Below are 20,951 nucleotides of genomic sequence, written 5' to 3' on the forward strand. Positions count from 1 at the left end.
GTATTGAATCCCGCTCTCCTATATTGCAGACCCATCTTTAACCAGAGGCCTTACCACGCGACCGGGTGAGGGTTCGAGAGTGCAAATCATCCAACCAGGGCTAGGTGGCGTCCCCGTGGATACCAGATGAGCGTAACAGTTTCTTCAACAACCAGGTGATTGGTAAAAGCAGACAAGAAAAGTATTTTATAAACCTTCAATTGAAGGTTTGCAAAGCCCAAAAAACTTCATGTCCTTTAAAACAAGTTGAAGTTTGCCAAGTTTTCATAGCCTGGACCTTGGAATGATACATTTCCAATCACGCAGGGAGATGGTGAAACTCAATAATACTACATTGGTGTGAAATGGACTCTTCATGTTTGGCGCAAAGGAGGTCCTCTGTTTTTGCAATAAAATTCACAAACATTCTTGATATACAGGATATTGAGGGAATATGGTCAATATACACACAACAGTGAAGACCTCAAAAAATGCTCTTAGGGCCTCATAAATGAAAAATGGAAATGCAGTGGTAATGTTATAAAGCCCAAAGTCAGTATTTGGTTTGGAAAACGGTATTCCATTAATCTCCTTTTCAAACCCGGACAAGTTGAGTAGCTCAAACACTGTTGCCCCTTGGATTTGATCAATCATCACTAAGATCAATGAGACAATAGCTGTTCATAATTGTGATCTTCTGCAAGGCTCTATAGTCAATACATGTCCTTTAGGTTCCCTCCTTTTTGGGCACATAAAATAAGGGTGAGTCTGCCTGGGGCTACAAATGCCTGATGAAACCTTTGCGTAGGTTCTCTTGCAGGTACTTATTCAGAAACGCACTCCAATCGCTGCCCCTATTATTTGATACTGCCCTACTTCGGGCGCCAAACAAGCTCTTGCAGACGTCTCCAAACTAGCAGAATTCCCTTCGGCAAACATCCCTGTAGAGCGTGGATTTGAGCTCCTTTCCTTCTTCCCCAATTTACTCCAGAGTTATGTTCAGTTAACCTGGGTATATCCAAGATTACATGTAACTGTGGGCTATCATTTAACTCCAAAAAATGATCTCCTCCTTTCACTTCCTTGCCCAGGGTAACAGGCTTATGGGTAATTGGTCCCAAGGACAATTGTGTGCCATCCATAGTGAAAACCTTTTCACATCTCTCCTTATGCCTCCAAGGGATTCCCACAGAATTTGCTAACTCCCAATCCAGGAAATTACTTGTAGCTCATGAATCCATCTTCACACTTGGGTTGTTGCCCCAGTGATCGCTCTGTGCCTAACATGGGATCTGATAATGGCCCCTGCAGCCTGTGGTCAGAAGCCCGTTGAACACATATGGTCTGTGACATCAGGCATGTCTGGCTGAAGACTGTGTTCTTGGTGGCTGTTACTTCAGCCCGTCGGCTGGGGAGCTACACATGCTTTCGGCCTTAGAAACCTATACAGTTTCTTGTGGAATATACAGTATTCCACAAGGATAAGCTAGTCCTTTTGACACATTCTTCCTTTCTGCCAAAGAATGCCTGAGTTTCACCGAAATGCAGAGCTTCCATCATCTGGTCCCTGACACTTCCTCTGAGGTTGAAGAAGGCCTTCATTCCTTGGATGTTTGGTGGACCCTCAAATTTTACCTGGACAGGAGCAAGGGCTTTCGTTCCCCGGAGTACCTTTTATTTTCTACAGTGGTGCCACCTACAGACAGTTCGCGTCTGAGGCATCTATTGCTCTTTGTCTAATGACCTGCTTCATGGAGAGCTACAACTTAAGAACCACTCTCCTCCAAAGGGCTTGCATGCTCATGTGGTAAGGGCTTGGGTGGCTTCTGTGGCCTTCCAGAGGCACATTCCTTGGGAAGTCATCGCCAAGGTGGCTACGTGAGCCTCACCCTCTGCATTCTGCAGGCACTACTGCATCGATGCCAGTTCTCAGGCGATGCCTGATTTGGCAAGGCAATACTTCAGAACCTATTTGGTTAGACCAGGTTAGGGCTACCACCTCTTGGGTCTTTTATTTTGCTTCGTAGTCTCCCAAATGTATGGAGGAGGTAGACTGGATGTAGGAGTAAGTAAAAGTTCCTTACTGTAGTTCAAGTCCTTCGCCCTCTGTCCTCCATAAGCTCTTGCTTCCCCTCTAAAATGTATATACACTTGGTACTGTTTCGGTGGATGAAAAGGGTGTGACTAGGAGAGGCCAGGCGCAGCACCTGGAGGGGTCTAGTCCCGTCTGTGCGTAACATGAATGTTCAATTTGAAGGCAAATATTTTCTGCTGGCAAACTGTCTGGTCCTGGACAGGATGCCCTAACAGTATGAAGGAAGGAAGGATGGACCCTGGACTAGGTGTACTGTAGTCCCTTCGGTGAGTAACATTTACTATACCAAACCACTGTCCCCATTGGATGGCATATCTGTATGTATATGTAAATGCAGTAATTACTGATGATGTATTTAAAGTTTGCTGCCAGCCAGTTTGATTATTGGTGAAAAATCTTTCATTTCTATTAAGTACAATTTTAGATCTGGTCTGGGACTGATGTCAGTTTGTTAATTTGCAGACCACCCAGGCCTGTGTGCCTGGCACATGTTTGAGCTCAAAGGCGGCATGAACAAATCTGTTGTAAAGGAGTAATAATCCCTCCACCCCAATATTCTCCTTAACATTATTGTTGAGTATTTTACATTGCTCATTCTTTCAGTGGGTAAATGTTGTACACTACCTCTCTTGGTGTTTTCTAAAATGTGAAAGGATGATTATGATGCCTTTTCCAGAGAGAGGAGTCGTCAAACATTTTCTGTAAATGGCTACTATAGTTCATGCAAAAGATTTTCTACACGTTTTTAAGCGATCCAGCTTTCTTTGGTAAATGAAGGCGTCTGTAGAGGAACAAAGGTGACTTTAAGGTGTCTGGAACAATGTATGGCAGAGAAGGTGATACATGAATATACATGAGACGGACCGTATGCAGCACGTTTTATTTATTTCCTTTCTAAATTGGTGTACACCCATGTGTACTTACTTTACTCCACTTCCTTGCTCTCTTGCCCAGAGAAATCAACGGTGACGTCTTACCATATTCCTGAAAGTAATGGAGTAATTTGAAGGGGTTCAGGAAAAGTGCATGGAGCAATGCTTTGGCAAATCATAGTTTTTGGGAGGGTTTTCAATAAGGGTGTCCATCCTGTGGAACCAGATCTTTGGTGACCAGTTTTATTAGCAATAGGAATTCACAGGACAACAAACCAACGGCAGTATTCGACTCTGCCCAAGCAAACCCCCGCTCCCCTCAATGCGCTGGGTTATATACTGGAAACTACACATGCATTTCAATGGCGAGGAAGGTGTGGACATGAGACGAAACCATGTTGCAGGTGGGCCTTATTATAGCCTTGCCGGTATCCTGGCGGTATTACCGTTTCCGGCACTCGGTATGGCTGCATTGTCGACGGATTACGAGTTCCAGAGGGACGGAGTTAATCCCCTTTCATGGACTCCCATAGGGCTCCATGAGGGGATTTTCTGTCCCTACTGGCACCGGCAATGAGGGCCTTTTCTGCCAATAGGGCGCCTGGCTTTCCTCCAGCTTTTAGATGGAGGTAACCCAGATGCCCCCCTGGCAAACCTGTAGTCCGGCATGCTGGTAAAGTGACAATATCCGCTAATACTGGCACTTTTTTACCAGACCGCCTGACTCATAATGAGGCCCAGTGTCTCTTCATACAAGCCTCACACAGTGGCTGCATAAATCACGCTCGGGACAATACAGTTCATGCAAGGTACGCTACTTCTACAGTTCGTGTATGCAAGCCCATTTCCATCAGCTAAAACCACCTTGCGCTTACTTATGCCAAAAAGGAAACGGATCAGAGGCGAGAGTTGTGGAGGCGAGCGCTGCTACACAACAGGCAAAGCTGTCGACGGTAAAACATGCACAGTAGAACATAGGACTCATCTCACTATGGCAATAAGGCACTTGTTAAACATGGCAGTTTGCATTAGGAGCACAGTATTATAATGCAACCTGAGGTCAGTTTAATAAAAACTTTCAAACCCTGGGTCCTCCTTCCCCCCCCACGTTATCTTGTTGTTCTTTAATAGGATGGTAGAGGTAGCCATAGACGGCTCCTTTCTCATTGGCAGTAGGGTCTGTGATCAATCTTGATCAATGTCTATAGTTTCTTTGGCTAGCCCCATTGCGTGTTTCCATTTTCCTAATTTGAGGCATTTAATGACGATATTTAAAGCTTGGCCTTCTTTGGTATATCATTCTATGTCTTCCTATGATAATAGTTTTGGATTGGCTTATTGATGGAATGGTCAGCCACTGCGTTTTCACTTGATGTGTCGGTAAAGAGTGACAAGACATTGGCATCCTTTCCAGGTTTGTGTATGATGAATCTACAGTCCTGTAGATGTAACCCCCCCACATGGCTATTCTTGTAGGCATGCATACTTTGTGGTTTCTGTATATTGTTGAGTGCTTGATGATTCATGATCACTGTAAAAGGCGTATCATTGAATATTAGTTGAAAATGCTCACATTCCCATACGGCAGCTAGGCTTTCCATTTTTGCATGTTACTAGATTTGTTCGGTCATAGATAAACCTCTCCTGGCTTAAGATACATAGACCCTGGGAGAGTTGATCGCACCTAAACCTAGCGGGCTAGCATCTACTGTGACTTCTGTGTTTAGATTCACTTCAAGAACGTACAGATTGAAGAAGCAATGCAGAGTCCTATGTTGTCAAACACACCCTGAAATTCCTGGCACCAGAAGAAGTCTTGGTCTTTTAAACCTTGTAGGTGCACTGATTTGTGGCAAAGTCCTGAATATCTGTAGCTACTGCCAGTCCCAAGGAATTAACTTAGTGCGGTTAGAGTTTGAGGACAAGAAGTGGTTCTCAAGGCTGCCACTTTCTCTGGATCTGGTTGGAACCCCTTTTAAAAAAAAAAAAGTTTTATTTATAGTTGTTTGACATTACAGTAGGAACATAGGTGAACAGTTATTTGAGAGTTGCTCTTAAACAATAGTAAAGCACACATGCGTTTGCACCGAAAACATGTACAACGTCATAATATACAGTTTACAAGGAAGGTATTTGTATTTTTATGTTTGTATTTTGTATTTGTATTTTGTTTATGTGTAATGCGCACCTTGCCCTGGGGCATCTGGGCGCAAAATTTAGGCAGTGGTTACATACATGCACAAAAGTTTCCCAAGAGGGATACGTCAGGCCAAAGGGACGTTACGCGGCCAGCACACGAGTTAGAAGAGTTACAGTGGAAGCATTACATACAATAAGAGTTACAGTGGAAGCATTACATACAATACATTCAGCATATCCCGTAGTGTAAGGTTAGGACAATTGGAATTTCACCTTAACCCACCTAACCAAATTAGTAGGATGAGGAGGCAGAGGCGTCACGCTCATGAAGCCAGAGTTTAGTTTTGTTTTTGAAGGATAGAAAGGAGGGTTCGGCTCTGAGGGAAGAGGGAAGTGTGTTCCAGAGTTTGGCCGCTAGAACTGGGAAACTTGATCCTCTTGCAGTCTGGAGCTTATATCTAGGTACAGTAAGTGAGTTGACTTGGGCAGACCTCAAGGGTCTGTTGGCAGCATGTTGTGTGGAGTGGCTGGTTAGATAAGCGGGGGCTGAGTTGTTCTGGCCCTTGTGTGTGAGAGCAAGGGTTTTAAGCAAGATTCGGTGAGAGACGAGGAGCCATTGTAGGTTGCGTCTCGTGTCTGAGATGTGGAGTCTCCTAGGGAGGTTGAGGGCTGCCCTAATGGCGTTGTTCTGCGTGACCTGTAGCTTATCTAATTTTCTTTGGCTGGTTCCTAGGTATAATGCATTACAATAATCAATTTTGGCCATTATTTGGGTTCTCGCGAGGATTATGCCGTTGTCAGTTGTCAGAAAGGGTCTGCAAGCAGTGATGCTTCAGGGCTCCGAACGCAAATGTAAAAGCCTGGACAGTCAGATGCATCAATCATCCTTAAGAGTCTCATCGTTCAGCTCCTGCAGGTAGGAACGAAAGGGGGGACCATATGTGTGTAGGTTTACAGGAGACCACTTGCATGGCGGCCCATCGCTCCTCATTGTCGGAGGCCCAAGTAACAGGAAGCCACTGATCAGCAGTGGGACCAGTGGGTCGTAGCCACAACAGCAGTATACAGTGCACCGCAAGTAACATACATAACCCAACCAATTTCCTATAACTACGCTGCAGCGCCGCAAACTATTGAAACAGGCATGCCATCGGACTTGGTTCCAAGTGCAGTCCAGCATTTCTGACACAGCCTCACAGACCCTTCCAGAATGTCACAAGTTTAGGCCATGCCCACAGCATATGGAAGTACCCTGCATTGTCAGCACAACATCTTGGGCACAATGGGGAGCGATCTTGTGACATAAGGTGCAATCTAGCAGGGGTGTAGTGATACCTTTGTAGTAGCTTAAATTGGATTAATCGGAACCTAGAGTTGAAAGATACCGTGTGCGTTTGTAAACGCATGGTTTCCCAGGCCTCCTCAGTGACATCAACCCCTAGGTCCCTGCTCCAGGGCCCACGAAGCTTGTGTAACGGTCTGCATGCCTGGTCTTGCAATAGGTTGTACATTCTTGATGGCCTACCACGGGCCAATCTGCCTTCCATTACCATGGTTAACAGTGTATCGTTTGGAGGCAGTGAGGGGAACTCTACCCATCTGTCTTTATGTGCACAACGCAGGCTGGCATAGTGCAGCCATCGGGAGGGCCGCACTCCCAGGGACCTGGGCAAGTCCCGCCACTCAAGAAAGGAGCCCATCTCATAGACGTTCCGTTAGAGAGTGTACCCGTCCGCCGACCAGCTATGCACTGCCGCCCTGTCAATCATGGGTGTGTCTGGTAGGATATGATATGGCATTTGTAACGCGCCTATACACAAGTGTTTCAAGGCGCAATGAGGCAGAGGGGGGGGGACATAGGGAAGACAGACAAAGATCTTACCAGGCCTGGTATAATTCAGATCGCGCACGTGCATGTGAAGGGGGGAAGAGAAAGTGCTAGGGGCAGTGCAGAACATGGGATAGTGGAATAATAAGATAAATAAGGGGCCAGTTGGTGGCAAGTGCAAGGTAAGTGCAGAAAAAAGTGTTGGGAGGGGGGGCTGTAGGGATACAGAGAGAGTCCCGCGGTGCAGAGTTGTCAGGGAGGCAGAGCCGGGGGCAGGTGGCTGGGCCAGGGACCGAGATCAGTGGGAGTGGCCCGGTGCCGATTCGGTGCAGTTTCATTCAGGAATTTAGCAGGGGAGAGAAAGCAGAAGCAAAGAGGAAGGTTTTGAGGTGCTTCCGGAACCGGAGATGGTTCTCCTCAAGTTTCAGGGAGGCAGGAAGGCTGTTCCAGAGGGAAGCCCCTGCCGCGGAGAGAGATCTACCCCCAGATAGGCAGTTCCACAGGGGGAGATCCCCATGAAACAGACTGGGCAATTTCCAGATTTTACCCCATGCGAATACCGTGGTAGCAACTGAGTCTGTGGCCCCCAGAGTACACACCAGTGGAGGCAACACCAGGGATCGCACATCTTGAGTCCCTGTCGTTAGTTTGGCATGGGGAAGCAAGTTGTCGCATCAAACCAATATGCTGCATATTGCATCTGGGCCGCAATCCAGTACCTTTCAAAGTTTGGGGCAGCCAGCCCTCCATGCTTGTATGGTCTGGTTAACATGTCATATTTCAGCTGGACAGCTCCAGCATGCCATAGAAAACTGTTGATCGCGCTCTTAAGTCTCTCAAACAGAACAGCACAAGGCCAGAGCGGGACATTCAAAAAGCAGTACAATCACTGTGGAAGCACCAGCATTTTGAGGAGTGTAACGTGTCCAGCCACTGTAAGCAGTAGCTTCGCCCAATTACATAGCTTCTGCAGCAATGACGACAGGTAAGCTCCATAATTCCGGTCATGTAGCCAGATCTGGTGCTGTGTGACAGTTATGCGGTTTTACCCCCTCTGAAGAAAATGTCTGAGGCAGAGGCTCTGCATGCGTTTTCCAAATGTGCATTTGTTAAACACTGATTAAGTAATTATTTAAATATCAGCAATTTCAGAGTGCTTTGTGGAATTGATGGTGTGGCAGGCATAGAATTCAACTGGATTTGTTTTGCCACGCTGGTCCGCTGCCAAAACTTCTCAAAAGGCCTGGGTGAGTGGCATTTGCTTGGAATGCGTAGGGAGGTTGAATATTACTTGCGTGGTCTGGCAAGAAACATCAGTGGAACCACCCTTATCTTTGCGTTGGTCCGACTCTGGCGTTGTAGTGAAGTAGGATTGCCAGAAAAGAAGTTGTTCTTGTTTTCCTTGGTATTTTTTTTATTTTATTTATTGTTTTACAAACTTAACGTGAATCCTCTGCTTTCACATATTGCTTAATTTTACATCCTATTGTTTTTAGTCCAAGCAAATAATTAAAATGCAATATTATCCATTGGGCTTCTTTAGCGGGAATCCAGTAGAGATGTACAATTACTGTTTAACGTCTTTGTTTAGCAATCATTGTGACTCTTTAAATTAACAATACATAGAAATTAAACTCTTGCTTTACTGTTAACTGCAACTTTGACCATTTTTTTTTATTTTTTAGGGGTTCTCTGAAAACATTTGTTCACACGGTGCACTTGTTACAGAAACAGAATGATTTGGGATCTCTGCCTGTTGCGGATGTGCTATACCGGTAGGCATCTTCTTAAACTGTCCTCTTATTATTGTCGACATGCATGATAAGGCCCAAAATGCACCCATCTGTGAAGCGAAAACAATAATACAATGGCTTTCCTGATGATGGGCCATTGGGAAATGTTAATTGTAAACCAAAAATCCTGTTCATGAAGATATAGAATTAAGTGGTATCAACCTTTTTATTTTTTATTTTTATATAAAGATGGGCTATTTCTGTTGGTCCATATCCTTTTGGTGAAACCGTAATAGAAGATCGTGTTTTGAGCAAGAGAGGTTGGCATTGATTCTACGACCTGGCATGTGCAGTTTTTCCTCCACTGGATAGTAAAACTGGAAAGGCATCTTAAATGACTGTTTACTGAGGAGTTGCCACTTGTACCCCATAAATGAATGCTTATTGTTTTGAAATACATTTCAAGTGATTTTATTTAAATCATCTTTTTGCAGACCTATAAAGGGAAATGGTTGTTAGCCTATATGTTCTATAGTCTTGAAAAGCTGGACTGCAGAAAAATCCTGCAAAATTGGATATTAGAAATCTTAAAAAAATGTACTCCTTTTATTTAAAAAATAAATAAAAAAGTCACTTCTCAGTCTCAAGAAGCAATAACTTAAGCATTTCCATCAATGGCTTTTCCCTTTTGTAAGGGATTCTCTTTAAGGGATTTTTTCCCGTGCAGAGGGGACATAGTTTAGCAGCTTGTGCGAAGGCAGATTTGCTTGTAATGGGTCGCCCTATGCATTGGCGTGAAAATGCTAAAACTATCACGGAAGCTAAGTGATTGTAAATAATTGTCTCAAACATGTCTATCCATCACTTTGTTTCAGTTTCTTAACATCTTTTGAGAATTTTAGGAAGCAAAGTTTCTCAAGAATTATGCTATTTGTAACAGTCCTGGGGCATAGCGCTGGACAAGAATTCATCTATAATCTTTTACCTGTCCCCCTGCGCCCATTCGGAATAGTGTGGCGTCCATGTCTTCCGACCATGTGTCTGAATGCTGTGAAGGACTTGGACCTTTCAATCAGGATCTTTTATATTTTATTGGCAGCCAAGTAAAGTGCATTCCATTCTCCCTTCGGAAGCAATCCAAAATCACATTTTAATGATAATGTGTTATTTATATAGCGCCTTTATCCAAAGCGCGTTACAGAGCACATATTTACATACAATATCACCCAACTGAAATTGGTACTCATTTATCGACCTCGGAAGGATGAAAGGCTGAGTTGGCCTTGCCGGGATTTGAACCTGCAGATCATGCTCAGATCGCAGCAGCGAGCGCTCAACACGCTATCTTACCGGCGGTACATTTTATTGATAAGTAACGTTGCTCTTTGTCACATCAACAGAACTAGGCATCTCCTACATTGTTACTTAGCTAAGTGTTCAGAGCGTGTTCCCTTGAATGATGTTTAGCAATGACCTGGGTAGAGTAATTTTGGTGGTATGAGAGATGAGGTGTGGTGGACTGAGGAAGAATTGGTTTTATTTTTCTGGTCGACAGAAAGCATGCAAAGGAATTGAGATAGCAGTATATAGTTTGCAACCAAGGGGTTACTGGGGGGAAGAAATTGATGTGTGCAATGCATTGATTGAAATCTTTTGAACGACTTTTATTTTTTAAATTATCACCAACTAGTGAAACATAACATAGTAATTCAATTGGAACCCACATGGTCTGAAATGTTCTACAAAGCCTCGGTCTGTTTAGGGACCATGCTCACTATAGGAGGGTAGGGAGGAGGAAAGAAAATGGGTGGGGGAGGGATGTTAAGTCGAAAGTGGTTGGAAAATCTTGAAAGGGAAATGGGAGCAATCTAGATAGGTTGATTTGCTGGGTAAAACGTGCAATATTACCTGAATTCTGAGTATAGCTGTTACTGTACATGTACGTGTGTGTGGACCCTATGTGGTCATGCCTGCCTTGGCTTCCTGCTTGATTGACTATCTATTCTGCGGGTTAGCTAACCTGTCAAGGTCAGCCAACCATGAGTGCACTTCCTACTTGGACACCCTTAGTATCAGTCACTAAGCACACTTGATTGCATTTTGCAGACGAAACAGACTTTCCTACTTCATGTTTTTATGTTTATGCGAAGTTGCAGGCCCCTGTATAAATCCATCATATTCTCGATGTTAGACCAGATGTTCATTATAGTCGGGCATAACCGGAACATGTGTGAAAGTCCTCCACGGTAAGCTTCACGACACCAGCATAGGTTGTTTTCCTTTAGAACGACTTTAAACATTTTAGCTGAAGTTGAATAAATCCCCCAAATATTTTTTTGCTGCTTTAGGAAAATGTTCGGGTCACCCGAACAGTTTTAGATTGTGTAGAGCATTATGCCACTCTTTCGTGGAGAGTTCTCTACCCAATTAATCTCCCTGTTTTCTTCTTAATAGGTAGAAAATGTCCACTCCCCACTAAAGAGAGGATGATTGGTCTGGCGAGTTCCCTGCACACTTGACAACTTCAGTTTCTCTGCAGCATTTTTTCTCTGGCTTTGCTTGCATGCATCAGTTGTCCCGGGTTCTTGTCCTGGTTTCAGGCCAACGTTTCTTAGAATTGTATTAGTTACTGTATAGAAGTGTGCATAATTCAACCAATAGTTTAAACTGTTAAATTAAATTCTAAGATGGCTGGTTAAGCAGCTAATCGAAACTGTTTAACTCCCAGACTGGTATTTCAGTAGTAAGGCTGTAGAAAGAAGTGCAAGAGTAGAAGTACAGAGGAAGCAGTTCAAGGCTTGGGTATAGGTACTGGATGTCAAAGTATCCAAGCAACGGCAAAAGCTGGTCATTCATTCTTGGAAGAAAACAATGAAAACAGAGAAGCAGGTGAGCATTGTTGTTAGATCTAATAATTTTGGTTTGGGCCCTGTTTCAGCCCCCAGCGCCCGTGTGCAGCCTTTCCTCCGGCCCCCTCCGCTGCATCCACTTCCCTGGCATGCTTTCCCTCCCGTCTCCCAGCCCGCCCACCACCCCTGATTGGACTACTCCAGGCCCAGGTTTATGCGCAGTGAAGCGCTTGCGCCGTTTTGGTGTCATTACAGAACTGGCAGCAGGTGAGCATTGTTAGAGCGAACCTCCTGGGACTCTAATAATTTTAGTTTGGGCCCTGCTTTCAGCCCCCAGCACCTTTGTGCAGCCTTTCCTCCGGCTCCAACCACGGCATCCACTTCCCCGGCATTCTTTACCTTCCAGCCTGCCCACCACCCCTGATTGGTGTATTGAACGATCATAAGCGACCCTCTCAGGCCAGCCCTCTGCCCGGCAGCCCCTGCGGCAAAGGACCCCAAGGCAAAGGGTGGCTCCTACAGAAGCGGCTCCAAACTGTCTCTGCCGGTGTCGGCAGGGGAAGCCAGGAGCCAGCCGCCATCCAGCAGCGACAAATAAGGTAGGAGGTGGCCAGAAGCCCCTCTGCATTATAGACCGACATACATTAGGAACATACTGTGATTATTAGCTTGTGGCCTCTAGGATAGCACTGTGATTATTAGCTTTGCCCTCTAGGATAGCACTGTGATTATTAGCTTGTGCCCTCCTAGGATAGCACTGTGATTATTGGACAGTACTGCGATTAGCTTGTGCCCTCTAGGATAGCACTAGGATTATTAGCTTGTGCCCTCTATGATAGCACTGTTTTTGGCTTGCCCTCTAGGATAGTACTGTGATTGCTAGACTGCACCCTCTAGGATAGTACTGTGATTATTAGCCTGCACCTTCCAGGATAATATTATGATTATTAGCTTGTGCCCGCTAGGATAGCATTGTGATTATTAGCTTGTGCCTTCCGGGATATCACTGGGATTATTGGCCTGTGACCTCCAAAAAAGACTGATTATTGGGCTGTGCTCTTCCTAGGGTAGTACTGTGAATATTAGCTTGTGCCCTCTATCATAATACTGTGATTGCGCCCTACATTAAGAGATTAGCACACATTGACCAGATTCACATCTAGAAAGCTATAGCATAGCACTGTGATTATTAGCTTGTCCCCTCTAGGATAGTGCGGTGATTGCTAGCTGGTGACCTCAAAAAATACGGTGATTTCTGGCTTGAACCTTATAGGCTAGTACTGTAATTATTGGCTTGTTCCTTAGGATAACATTGCGACTACTGGACTGTGCACTAGCTTTAGAGATTAGCACCACTATAAAATAGCGCTGTGACTATTGGCTTTAGCCCTCTTGGATGGTACTGTCAATATGAATTTTTACCCCCTAGGATAGTACTGTGATTATCAGCTGGGCCCTTCTATGATTGTACGGTAATTGTTTGTTCCGAGACAGTACCGTGAACAGTACTCTGTTTCACACCACAGAGATTTGTCTGTTGCTGTAAGTCTCATCCAGGGAGAACCACTTTAGAGACAGCCATTGCAATATCCTAGCGATATAACCACAGCAGACCTCCCCAACCGGACAACCTAAACTCGAGACGGCGACTGAATTACCCAGCGAGATCACCTGACTAGACCACCCCAACAGACAAAGCCCAAGCTTTTATCGGACAACCACCCTCCCGCCCCCCAGACCCAGTCGAACACCACAAGAAAGCCGGACCAAAAGCAAAAAGACCAACTCTGCAACACCGAACAGAAGAAAAACTAACCAAAAGAAACAACAAAAACTCAAAATGCTGCATACACAAATTGGACCAAAGGAAAGACAAAGCACAGAAAGAAAAAACCCAACTGAACACCACCGAAGATTCACAACTGCAGAACACACTCCCACAGACAATAACGACAACAGAACCAGCGCAGAGAAAAGAGAGAAATCCCCTTACCTAACACCATACCTCGCAAGTAACCACTCACCGGAACAAGCCGACCTAGTGCTCAAATCCAGAACGACCAACAACCAGACACAACCACGCAGAAGAAGAATGGACTAAGTTTGAAACAACAAGAACATAATTGACGCCCTAACTCCTTCCATCACCAAAACCAGAGGACCCTCCACTCAACAGACAAGATTTAGAACAGGAACCTGATGATAACAAAACCCCAAGACTTAACCTTGAAGAACTTTTCGATCACAGACACAACTGTGCCAACACCTCAACTAGAGATCGACCTCAAAGGAAACTTTTTAAAAAAACATTTTTATTAATTTCCAACATGTGCAACATACAATGTAACAACCATTATACAAGTCAATTCTCTCATACAGTTCCATGATGTTTTTCTCCCCTGCCCCCCTCTCCCCGAGCCTACCAACCATTCCAACCTTTCTTAATCCACTTTATCGGGCGTACCTCCTTCTCCTCCACTTGGAGGACCATCTTCTTCCTGACTTGCCTGGTCAGATCCAGGCTGTGTTGCTACTATTTGTTTCCAGGCCACCAGTGTGTTCGCTGCCTCATCCCAGACTGTGGTCTCGGCATTCGCCCATTTCTGCAGGTCATACCACCAGGCTTTTGCTCTGTCTCCTGCTCGCTTTCCACTCCATTGCTATTCTGCGCTTAGCTAGTATATATGCCAAGTCTTTAAGTTTACTCTGCCTGGGGGAAACCCCCCAACATAAACACGCGTAGGGTATTTACATCCAAGTTAATCTTTCCTTGCCATGTAGCATGCCACGTCCTCCCAGTATTTTTTTTTATTTCGGGGCATGCCCAGAACATGTGTAGCATTCCAGCGTTAAACTACCCACATTTTGGACATGTCTGTGTGCCAGCATTTTTAAACCTGGCTATCCTCCTGGGGGTCATATATGCCCTGTGGGTGACGTATAGCTGCGTCCTGACCCATAACCCATCACTCATTGGTTCCCCGTTTCCTCCTCCCAGTCTCGTCTCGTCCGGGTTATGTCTTTTCCCCACTTTAGACATCAGTAGCTCGTATAGCCGGGAGACCTCATGGCCCCTGTCTGATAGGTCATAGAATGTTTCAATGACTGCCTCTGGCTGTTGAGCTAACTCTGCCTCGGGCCATGTGTCTTTTATCGTCCTCACCAGCCTAGCATATGTAATGTAATGTATTGTATTGTCCTTGGTGTAAACCGGTGTCTGCCTGCAAAGCATCAAAACCTTTCACCTCTCCGTTCTGCCACACATCCCCATGGTTCCCACGCCTGTCGGTTCCGATTTTTCCCCAGATAGTCCTCATTTGCTCATCTACTCCTTTCAGTGCCACTAGCGGTATCTGTGGGGAGCACGGGTACGGTTTCTTCAGCAATTGGCAGGCCCTTCTCCACATTTTACCACCCAGGTCCAGCAATCTGCTGCCCCTCCCCCATTGCAATTTTGGCAGCCACATCCATTCATTTAGGAAATACGGGGTGCATCCGGCCCTTAGTAGTTTGGATTCCGGTGTGGGGTCCTCCAACAGCCACCTTGCTACATACTGGAGTTGGCTAGCCAGGTAGTACGCTTAAAAGTTGGGCAATCTAATGCCCCTCTGTTCATATGGGTTCTGTAATTTCCACAATGCTACCCTGTTCCTAGAGTTATGCCATATAAACCCCCTGCATATGCTCTGTAGCTTGGTAAAAAACTGTTTGGGTATCATATATAGTATATTCGCAAAATAATGTAACAACCTGAGCAGGACAACCAACTTCAACAGTGTCACTCTACCCATCATTGTCAAGGGCAGCTTGGCCCAGAATACCATGCTATTTTCAATTTTTGACACTGCTCTCTGTGTTCTGCTTGTGTTAGACTTCCGTTGTATGGTACACATCTATTCCTAAATACCTAAACAACACTGTCTCCCATTTTATCTGTAATACTGGCAGCTTGTGCTGCGGTATCCCCGCGTATCTGCCCAGAAGGAATATGCTTGATTTCTTGGGGTTCACTGTTATGCCGGACAATATTGCAAATCTTTCCAAAACATACTGTAGGTTCTCTTCTGGGTTCTTTAGGTACAGTAACATTTCATCAGTGTACATTGATATCAAATGTTGCCCTCCTTTGGTGCTGATGCCGACTTCTCCATATTGCCACCTCAAGTATGCCGCCAGGGGCTCCAGTGCTAAAATAAAAAGCATTGTGGACCACGGGCATCCTTGTCTGGTGCCTCTGCCTAGTTGCCACTGTTGTGATATGGTCGTTCCCTATGCCATATTCCTTTAGCACAGCCATCAACCACGGCCACTTGATCGAGTCAAAGGCTTTTACTGCATCTAGCGAAACTATTGCCACCTCCTGGGAGCTTCCTTGTCTGTTCTATGACATGGTGGAGTCTCCTCAGGTTGTCAGATATGCTTCTACATGGGACATACCCCGTTTGGTCAGAGTGTAGAAGTTTGTTTACGACTGGTCTCAACCTGTTCGCGTTCACCACTGTGAGTATCTTGCTTTCTTGGTTGAGCATCGAAAGCGTCTTTAGGACCCGCATTCTGTGTCAGGTTTATTGGGTTTAAGGAGCGGAATGATAATCTCTTCTCGTAGGGACTCCTCAATGTGTTTGTGTTAAACACTTCATTTAGCATTGCTAGCAGCGGGGGGTGAGTAATTCAGCCCTATACACTTTGTAGAACTCACTCGGGAGTCCATCCGCCCCGGGGCCTTATTAGTAGGTAGTGACTTAAACATGTGTTCTAGCTCATCCAATGATATTGGGGCTTCTAGGTTCTCCCTCTCAGCTTAGGGAGAGTGATCTCTGTTAATGCTTCTTGTATGTCTATCTCTTCCCCTCCAGCAATATCTGCATATAGTTCCTTATAGTAATCCAAAAAACATCCATTCACACCTTCCTGGGTGTCATGCATCTGTCCGTCTACTCTTCGCATTGTTCTAATTGCTTGTCTTACTTTCATATAACCAAGCTAGTAGCCGCCCTGGTTTGTCTCCTTCCGTGTGTTGCCTCTCCACATATTTTTTATAATTTAAATTACATAATCTCTCCCAGTGATTTCGGCATTCTTGCTGTAGTCGGGCTATCCTCCCGGCTTCCTCAGAGAACCCTGTGCACTCTCGCATCATTGTTTCTAGACTATTCTCTGCATCATGTAAGTCCTGTGTTATGCAGTTTTGCAATCCCTTTGATTTCGATATCGCTTCCCCTCTCACCACCACTTTAAATGCCTCCCATAGGGTTCCTGCCGACTCAACACTGCCGGTTTTGTGTCCAAAGTATTCCTTTATCCCTTCCCTCAGATCTTCTCTAAACGCTGTGGCTTGCAGTGCCTCGGCCCTAAGTCTCCATGTCAGGAATCTCGCTTTGGGGGGTAGATACTGCCATGTTGCCATCAATGGTGCGTGGTCCGAGAGGAGCATGGCCTTATATTCTATCTGCGTCGCTTCCTGTATTAGCTCTTGAACCATAAAGATATAGTCTAATCTAGTGTGCAAGTTTTGTGGGGCAGAGTGATGTGAGTATCCCTTCACCTGTGGGTGGTGCATTCTCCACACGTCCACCATCTGAAAAATCACATAATAGGCCCCTCAGGGCCTTTGCTCCTGGGGCGTGCTTGCTGGCCTTCCCGTCCGACCTATCTAGTCTCGGGTCCAGAGTGCAATGGAAGTCATCACCCCCCCAAATGACAGCCCGTCCATATATGAGCTTATCCTGGCATACAAGTTCTTAAAATAGCCAGTAGTGTCCTGGTTAGGGGCGTAAATGTTAATAATGTTCACCTCCCGATTTTCCACCATCCCTTTCATTAACACCATTCTGCATTCTTTATCTATAGTAGATTGCAGCAGCTTGAATGGAGGGTGTGGTGCTACCCACGTTGTCACTCCTCTAGCATACGCAGAAAAAGTCGCTCCCAGGGTTCTACCTTTCCATTTTTATCACCACTCCTTGCTTCTCCTTGATCAGATGGCTCTCTTGGAGCAGTGCGATATCCACTTTTTGTCTCTTCAGGTACATCATGATCTTATTACGTTTAATGTAATTATTCAACCCCCTCACATTCCAGGTCACTATCCTTAGGTCTCCCATTCTTTCTGTTTCCTACCCCCCCATCGCCGCCCCCGCCCTTCTTCTATTTAGTGGCTTGTGTTTGTAGGCTCGCTCCATTATAACTCCCCACACTCCCACCCTTTGCCCCTTTTGAAAAACCCCAACTCCTCCCCCACCAATCCCAACTCCCTCCCCACCTGCTTCCCCAACCTTACCCAACTGTTGCCCAGCTCCATCCCTGGATCTCAGGCTATGCCGCATCTATTCCCTTTCTCAGTTTTTCGATACTTCGAGCTCAGCAGGTGGGTACCGCCCTACCACTATCCCAACTAATCTACCTCTCGGGGGTGATCTTGTGTCTCTCAGTGCTGCTTGTCTTAAGCAGCCCCTGAATCCCATGTTTTAATCAAACAATTTATTACACAGTTACTTATCCTCCAGCTCCCCGTGTACCTTCCCAGGGAATCACAATATATTCTGCGTTATAGTGTAGTCCCAACGTCTATTGTTCTGAAGTGTTCATTATTTAGCAGCCCTCGCCAGTCCAACCCAACAAAACGGAGAATATGCAAGTTCATTTATCCGCACTGCTCTCCACTTGATTGTCTGCCGTCGCCTGACAGTTCCTCTCATCCAGCCATGCTGTCACATCCTCCGGGGTGTCAAAAAAGAAAGCGGTGTTCTTGTGAAACACTCATCTTCGCCGGGTATAGTAACATATATTTGTAACCAGCCTGGCGTAGCTTCTCTTGATCGACACATGGTTCAACTGTTGTCTTTGCACCTGGAAGTATGCTGTGACTGTTGCGGATGCTCTGTTTATCATTCTGGAAATGCTCCAGTATCCTCTGTCTTTATAGTTCAATATTGTGGTGATGATCGGCCGAGGGGGGTGCTCCTGGTGGGGGCCTCCTAGTTGGGGGCCCTATGCGCTCTCTATGGTAAACGCTTGGAAGAGGGTGCCTCCTTCAATCTCCTGCAGCAGCATGTTCTCGATGCAGTTTGTCGGGTCCGGTCCTTCTCCTTCTGGGAGCCGCACAATGTGCAGGTTATTTCTGCACACGCGCCCTTCCGCTTCCTCCGCTCTGTTCTCCAGGTTGGGCACTTGTTGACGCAGCGGGTTCACTTCCTCAGCGTTGGCGGTGCAAGTGGTTGTGTTGGCCTTTACATCCTTTTCTAGTGCCCCAGTGCGTTCAGCCAGCGCCCTGACGTCCTGCCGCAGTAGATTAAGCTCCACTCCCACAGCATCGATCTTATATTGCAGCGAAGTCTGCAGTTCGGCAATGGCAGTGTCAAACTTGCATTCCCATGTTGCCTTCAATTCTGCGATGGCTTCCAAGATGTGCTTGCCATCATGTGTCGGGGATATATCTCCTTGTGCACCTTGCCCTTTCGTTTTGACCACCTCTGCTGCCTGCATAGACTTTGCGAACTCGTCCATTGTTGGCTGCTTCCCCTTAACTTTGGACTGTTTGCTTGCCATTTCAGTGGTGGGAGGGAGGCGCTCCACTGCGGGTTCTGTGTCTCAGCAGTTGTAAGCCAGTATCGCCCCACCACCTTCACTTAACTCCTGTGACCGGCACCCTGGTCTCCTGTCTGTGGTGGTGGCCTGGTTGATGCGTTTTATTTTCTGCCTTTATTCGTGATGACGCACACCATAAGATTTCTTTTGCATCCGCAGCGTCCCACTGATGTTACACCTCCTATGTTATGTAGTCTTGTGGCGGCCGTGATTGTCTGCCCCCGTTCTGATATGGTCAGGATTGTTGCGGACCTCTCTGTTGCTCAGTGGCACTCTTACTGCTTCCAGACAATGATTAGCTGTATGAGCTTACAGCGCTACCCTCTGTGGCACACTTTCTAGTCCAATGCGTCTGTTATGATCCCTGTGTATCTGTTATGATCCCTGTGTGTATGGGTGCGGGCACTGACTCATGTCACGTTGCATACATCTAGCCTGGTGCTATGCTGTGACCTTCCAATCGGCTGCGCCTTTTTTCAGTTCCTATTTCAGTCCCGATTATACTGCAGGTCTCGCCTTCAGGTGTTTTGTGCCTTCCAATCTTGCGTTAGCTGTCCGCCAATTGTCACACCAAAGTCCAGGCAGGGCTGACCATCTTGCGTGCAAACCTCCCTGCTGAGGCCCCCAATGGCCAGGTTTATTCTTTTCCCCCTGCAAGTGATCCCTCCTGGCGTGTGGGCTTCTCCACGTCGGTACTATCTGTGCTTATTCAGTGTTAATTCCACGGCTGTAGTTCCCCGTTTCCTTTGGTGCCGGGCTCCGTTTCGGTTTAGCCCCTAGATTGTTGCCAAACGGTGGTTACTTTGTGTCTTCCGCGAGCCGCTGGGGATCTGCTACTGTCACTACTCAACCCTTTCAGTATGCGCTCTGTATCGCATGAGACCGTATTGCATCTGTTATAAGTGCAGGTTGGCTAGTTCTGACGGGAGTTCAAAGTGGCTCGCGTACCCCTCGGTGCTCCCCAGAAGCACGTAGTGTATTCTTCAGTTTGGCTGGCGCTACATTAGTTCCCGCACCGTACCTCAAACAACATGCCCTCCACTATGCTTGTCCTCAATAGAATGATTCCTTTGTCTTCGGGGTCCTAACACAGCCGCAGCATCTTTCCTGCAACCCGTTCCGTTGCCACCTCTGAGCCCCGCCGGTACACACCTGATGGGGGTCTGTTCGTTCATGGGCGTTGTGCTATATGTGGAAGGGTGCGCCTATTCCAACATGGTGTGCGCCTCGAGGTCTGGGCGCTATGAACTCCGCTTCCCCAGCTTCTTCATGAGGACCGGAATTAGCATACATGTCCAACACTACCAACAACCTCACATACTCAAAGGATGTAGAATTCGGGCGTAGATAGAATTGTGAACATTAGCCTGCGTCGCATCTAGATAGCATTATGAATGTTAGCAAGTACCACATTTAGATAAATTGTGAACATTAGCCTGCGTCGCATATAGACAGAATTGTGAATGTCGGCCAGTGCCACATCTAGATAGAATAACGAATATTAGCCATTGCCACATCTAGGCTGCACTGGAAATATTACCAATGCCACAACTAGTTTGAATTGTGAATGCTAGCTTTCCTTACATCTATAGAGGATTTCAAGGGTGGGCCAGTGCCACATTTGCATATAATTGTGAATATTGGCGTGCATCATATATAAACAGGATTGTGAATATTAGCCAGTGCAGGATCCAGCTAAAAATGCTGAGATATGCATGCGCCACATCTAGAAAGAACGTGGAAATTTAACACCTATCACTTCAAGATAGCGAGGCCAATAACCAACCCACTAACAATTTCACCCCTCTGCATACACCTCTCAAACTCTAACCAAACTCAACCACAACCCTAAAGACTAACAAAGCGCGC

The 20,951-nt window shown here is 46.0% G+C and overlaps 1 protein-coding gene across 8 annotated transcripts in view; it reads left to right on the forward strand.

Annotated features, from left to right (window-relative positions):
- Positions 1–20,951, forward strand: part of HECTD4 (HECT domain E3 ubiquitin protein ligase 4) — a 4,298,785-nt gene that overhangs the window by 97,406 nt on the left and 4,180,428 nt on the right. For all 8 annotated transcript variants that reach the window (XM_069619495.1, XM_069619492.1, XM_069619493.1 and 5 more), the window contains exon 3: positions 8,599–8,688. In XM_069619495.1, the coding sequence (XP_069475596.1) occupies positions 8,599–8,688 (90 nt within the window). The remainder of the gene's footprint in view (positions 1–8,598; positions 8,689–20,951) is intronic.

Source organism: Ambystoma mexicanum, chromosome 10 (genome assembly GCF_040938575.1).
Source record: "Ambystoma mexicanum isolate Mex_15411 chromosome 10, UKY_AmexF1_1, whole genome shotgun sequence".
Lineage (NCBI taxonomy): Eukaryota > Metazoa > Chordata > Amphibia > Caudata > Ambystomatidae > Ambystoma > Ambystoma mexicanum.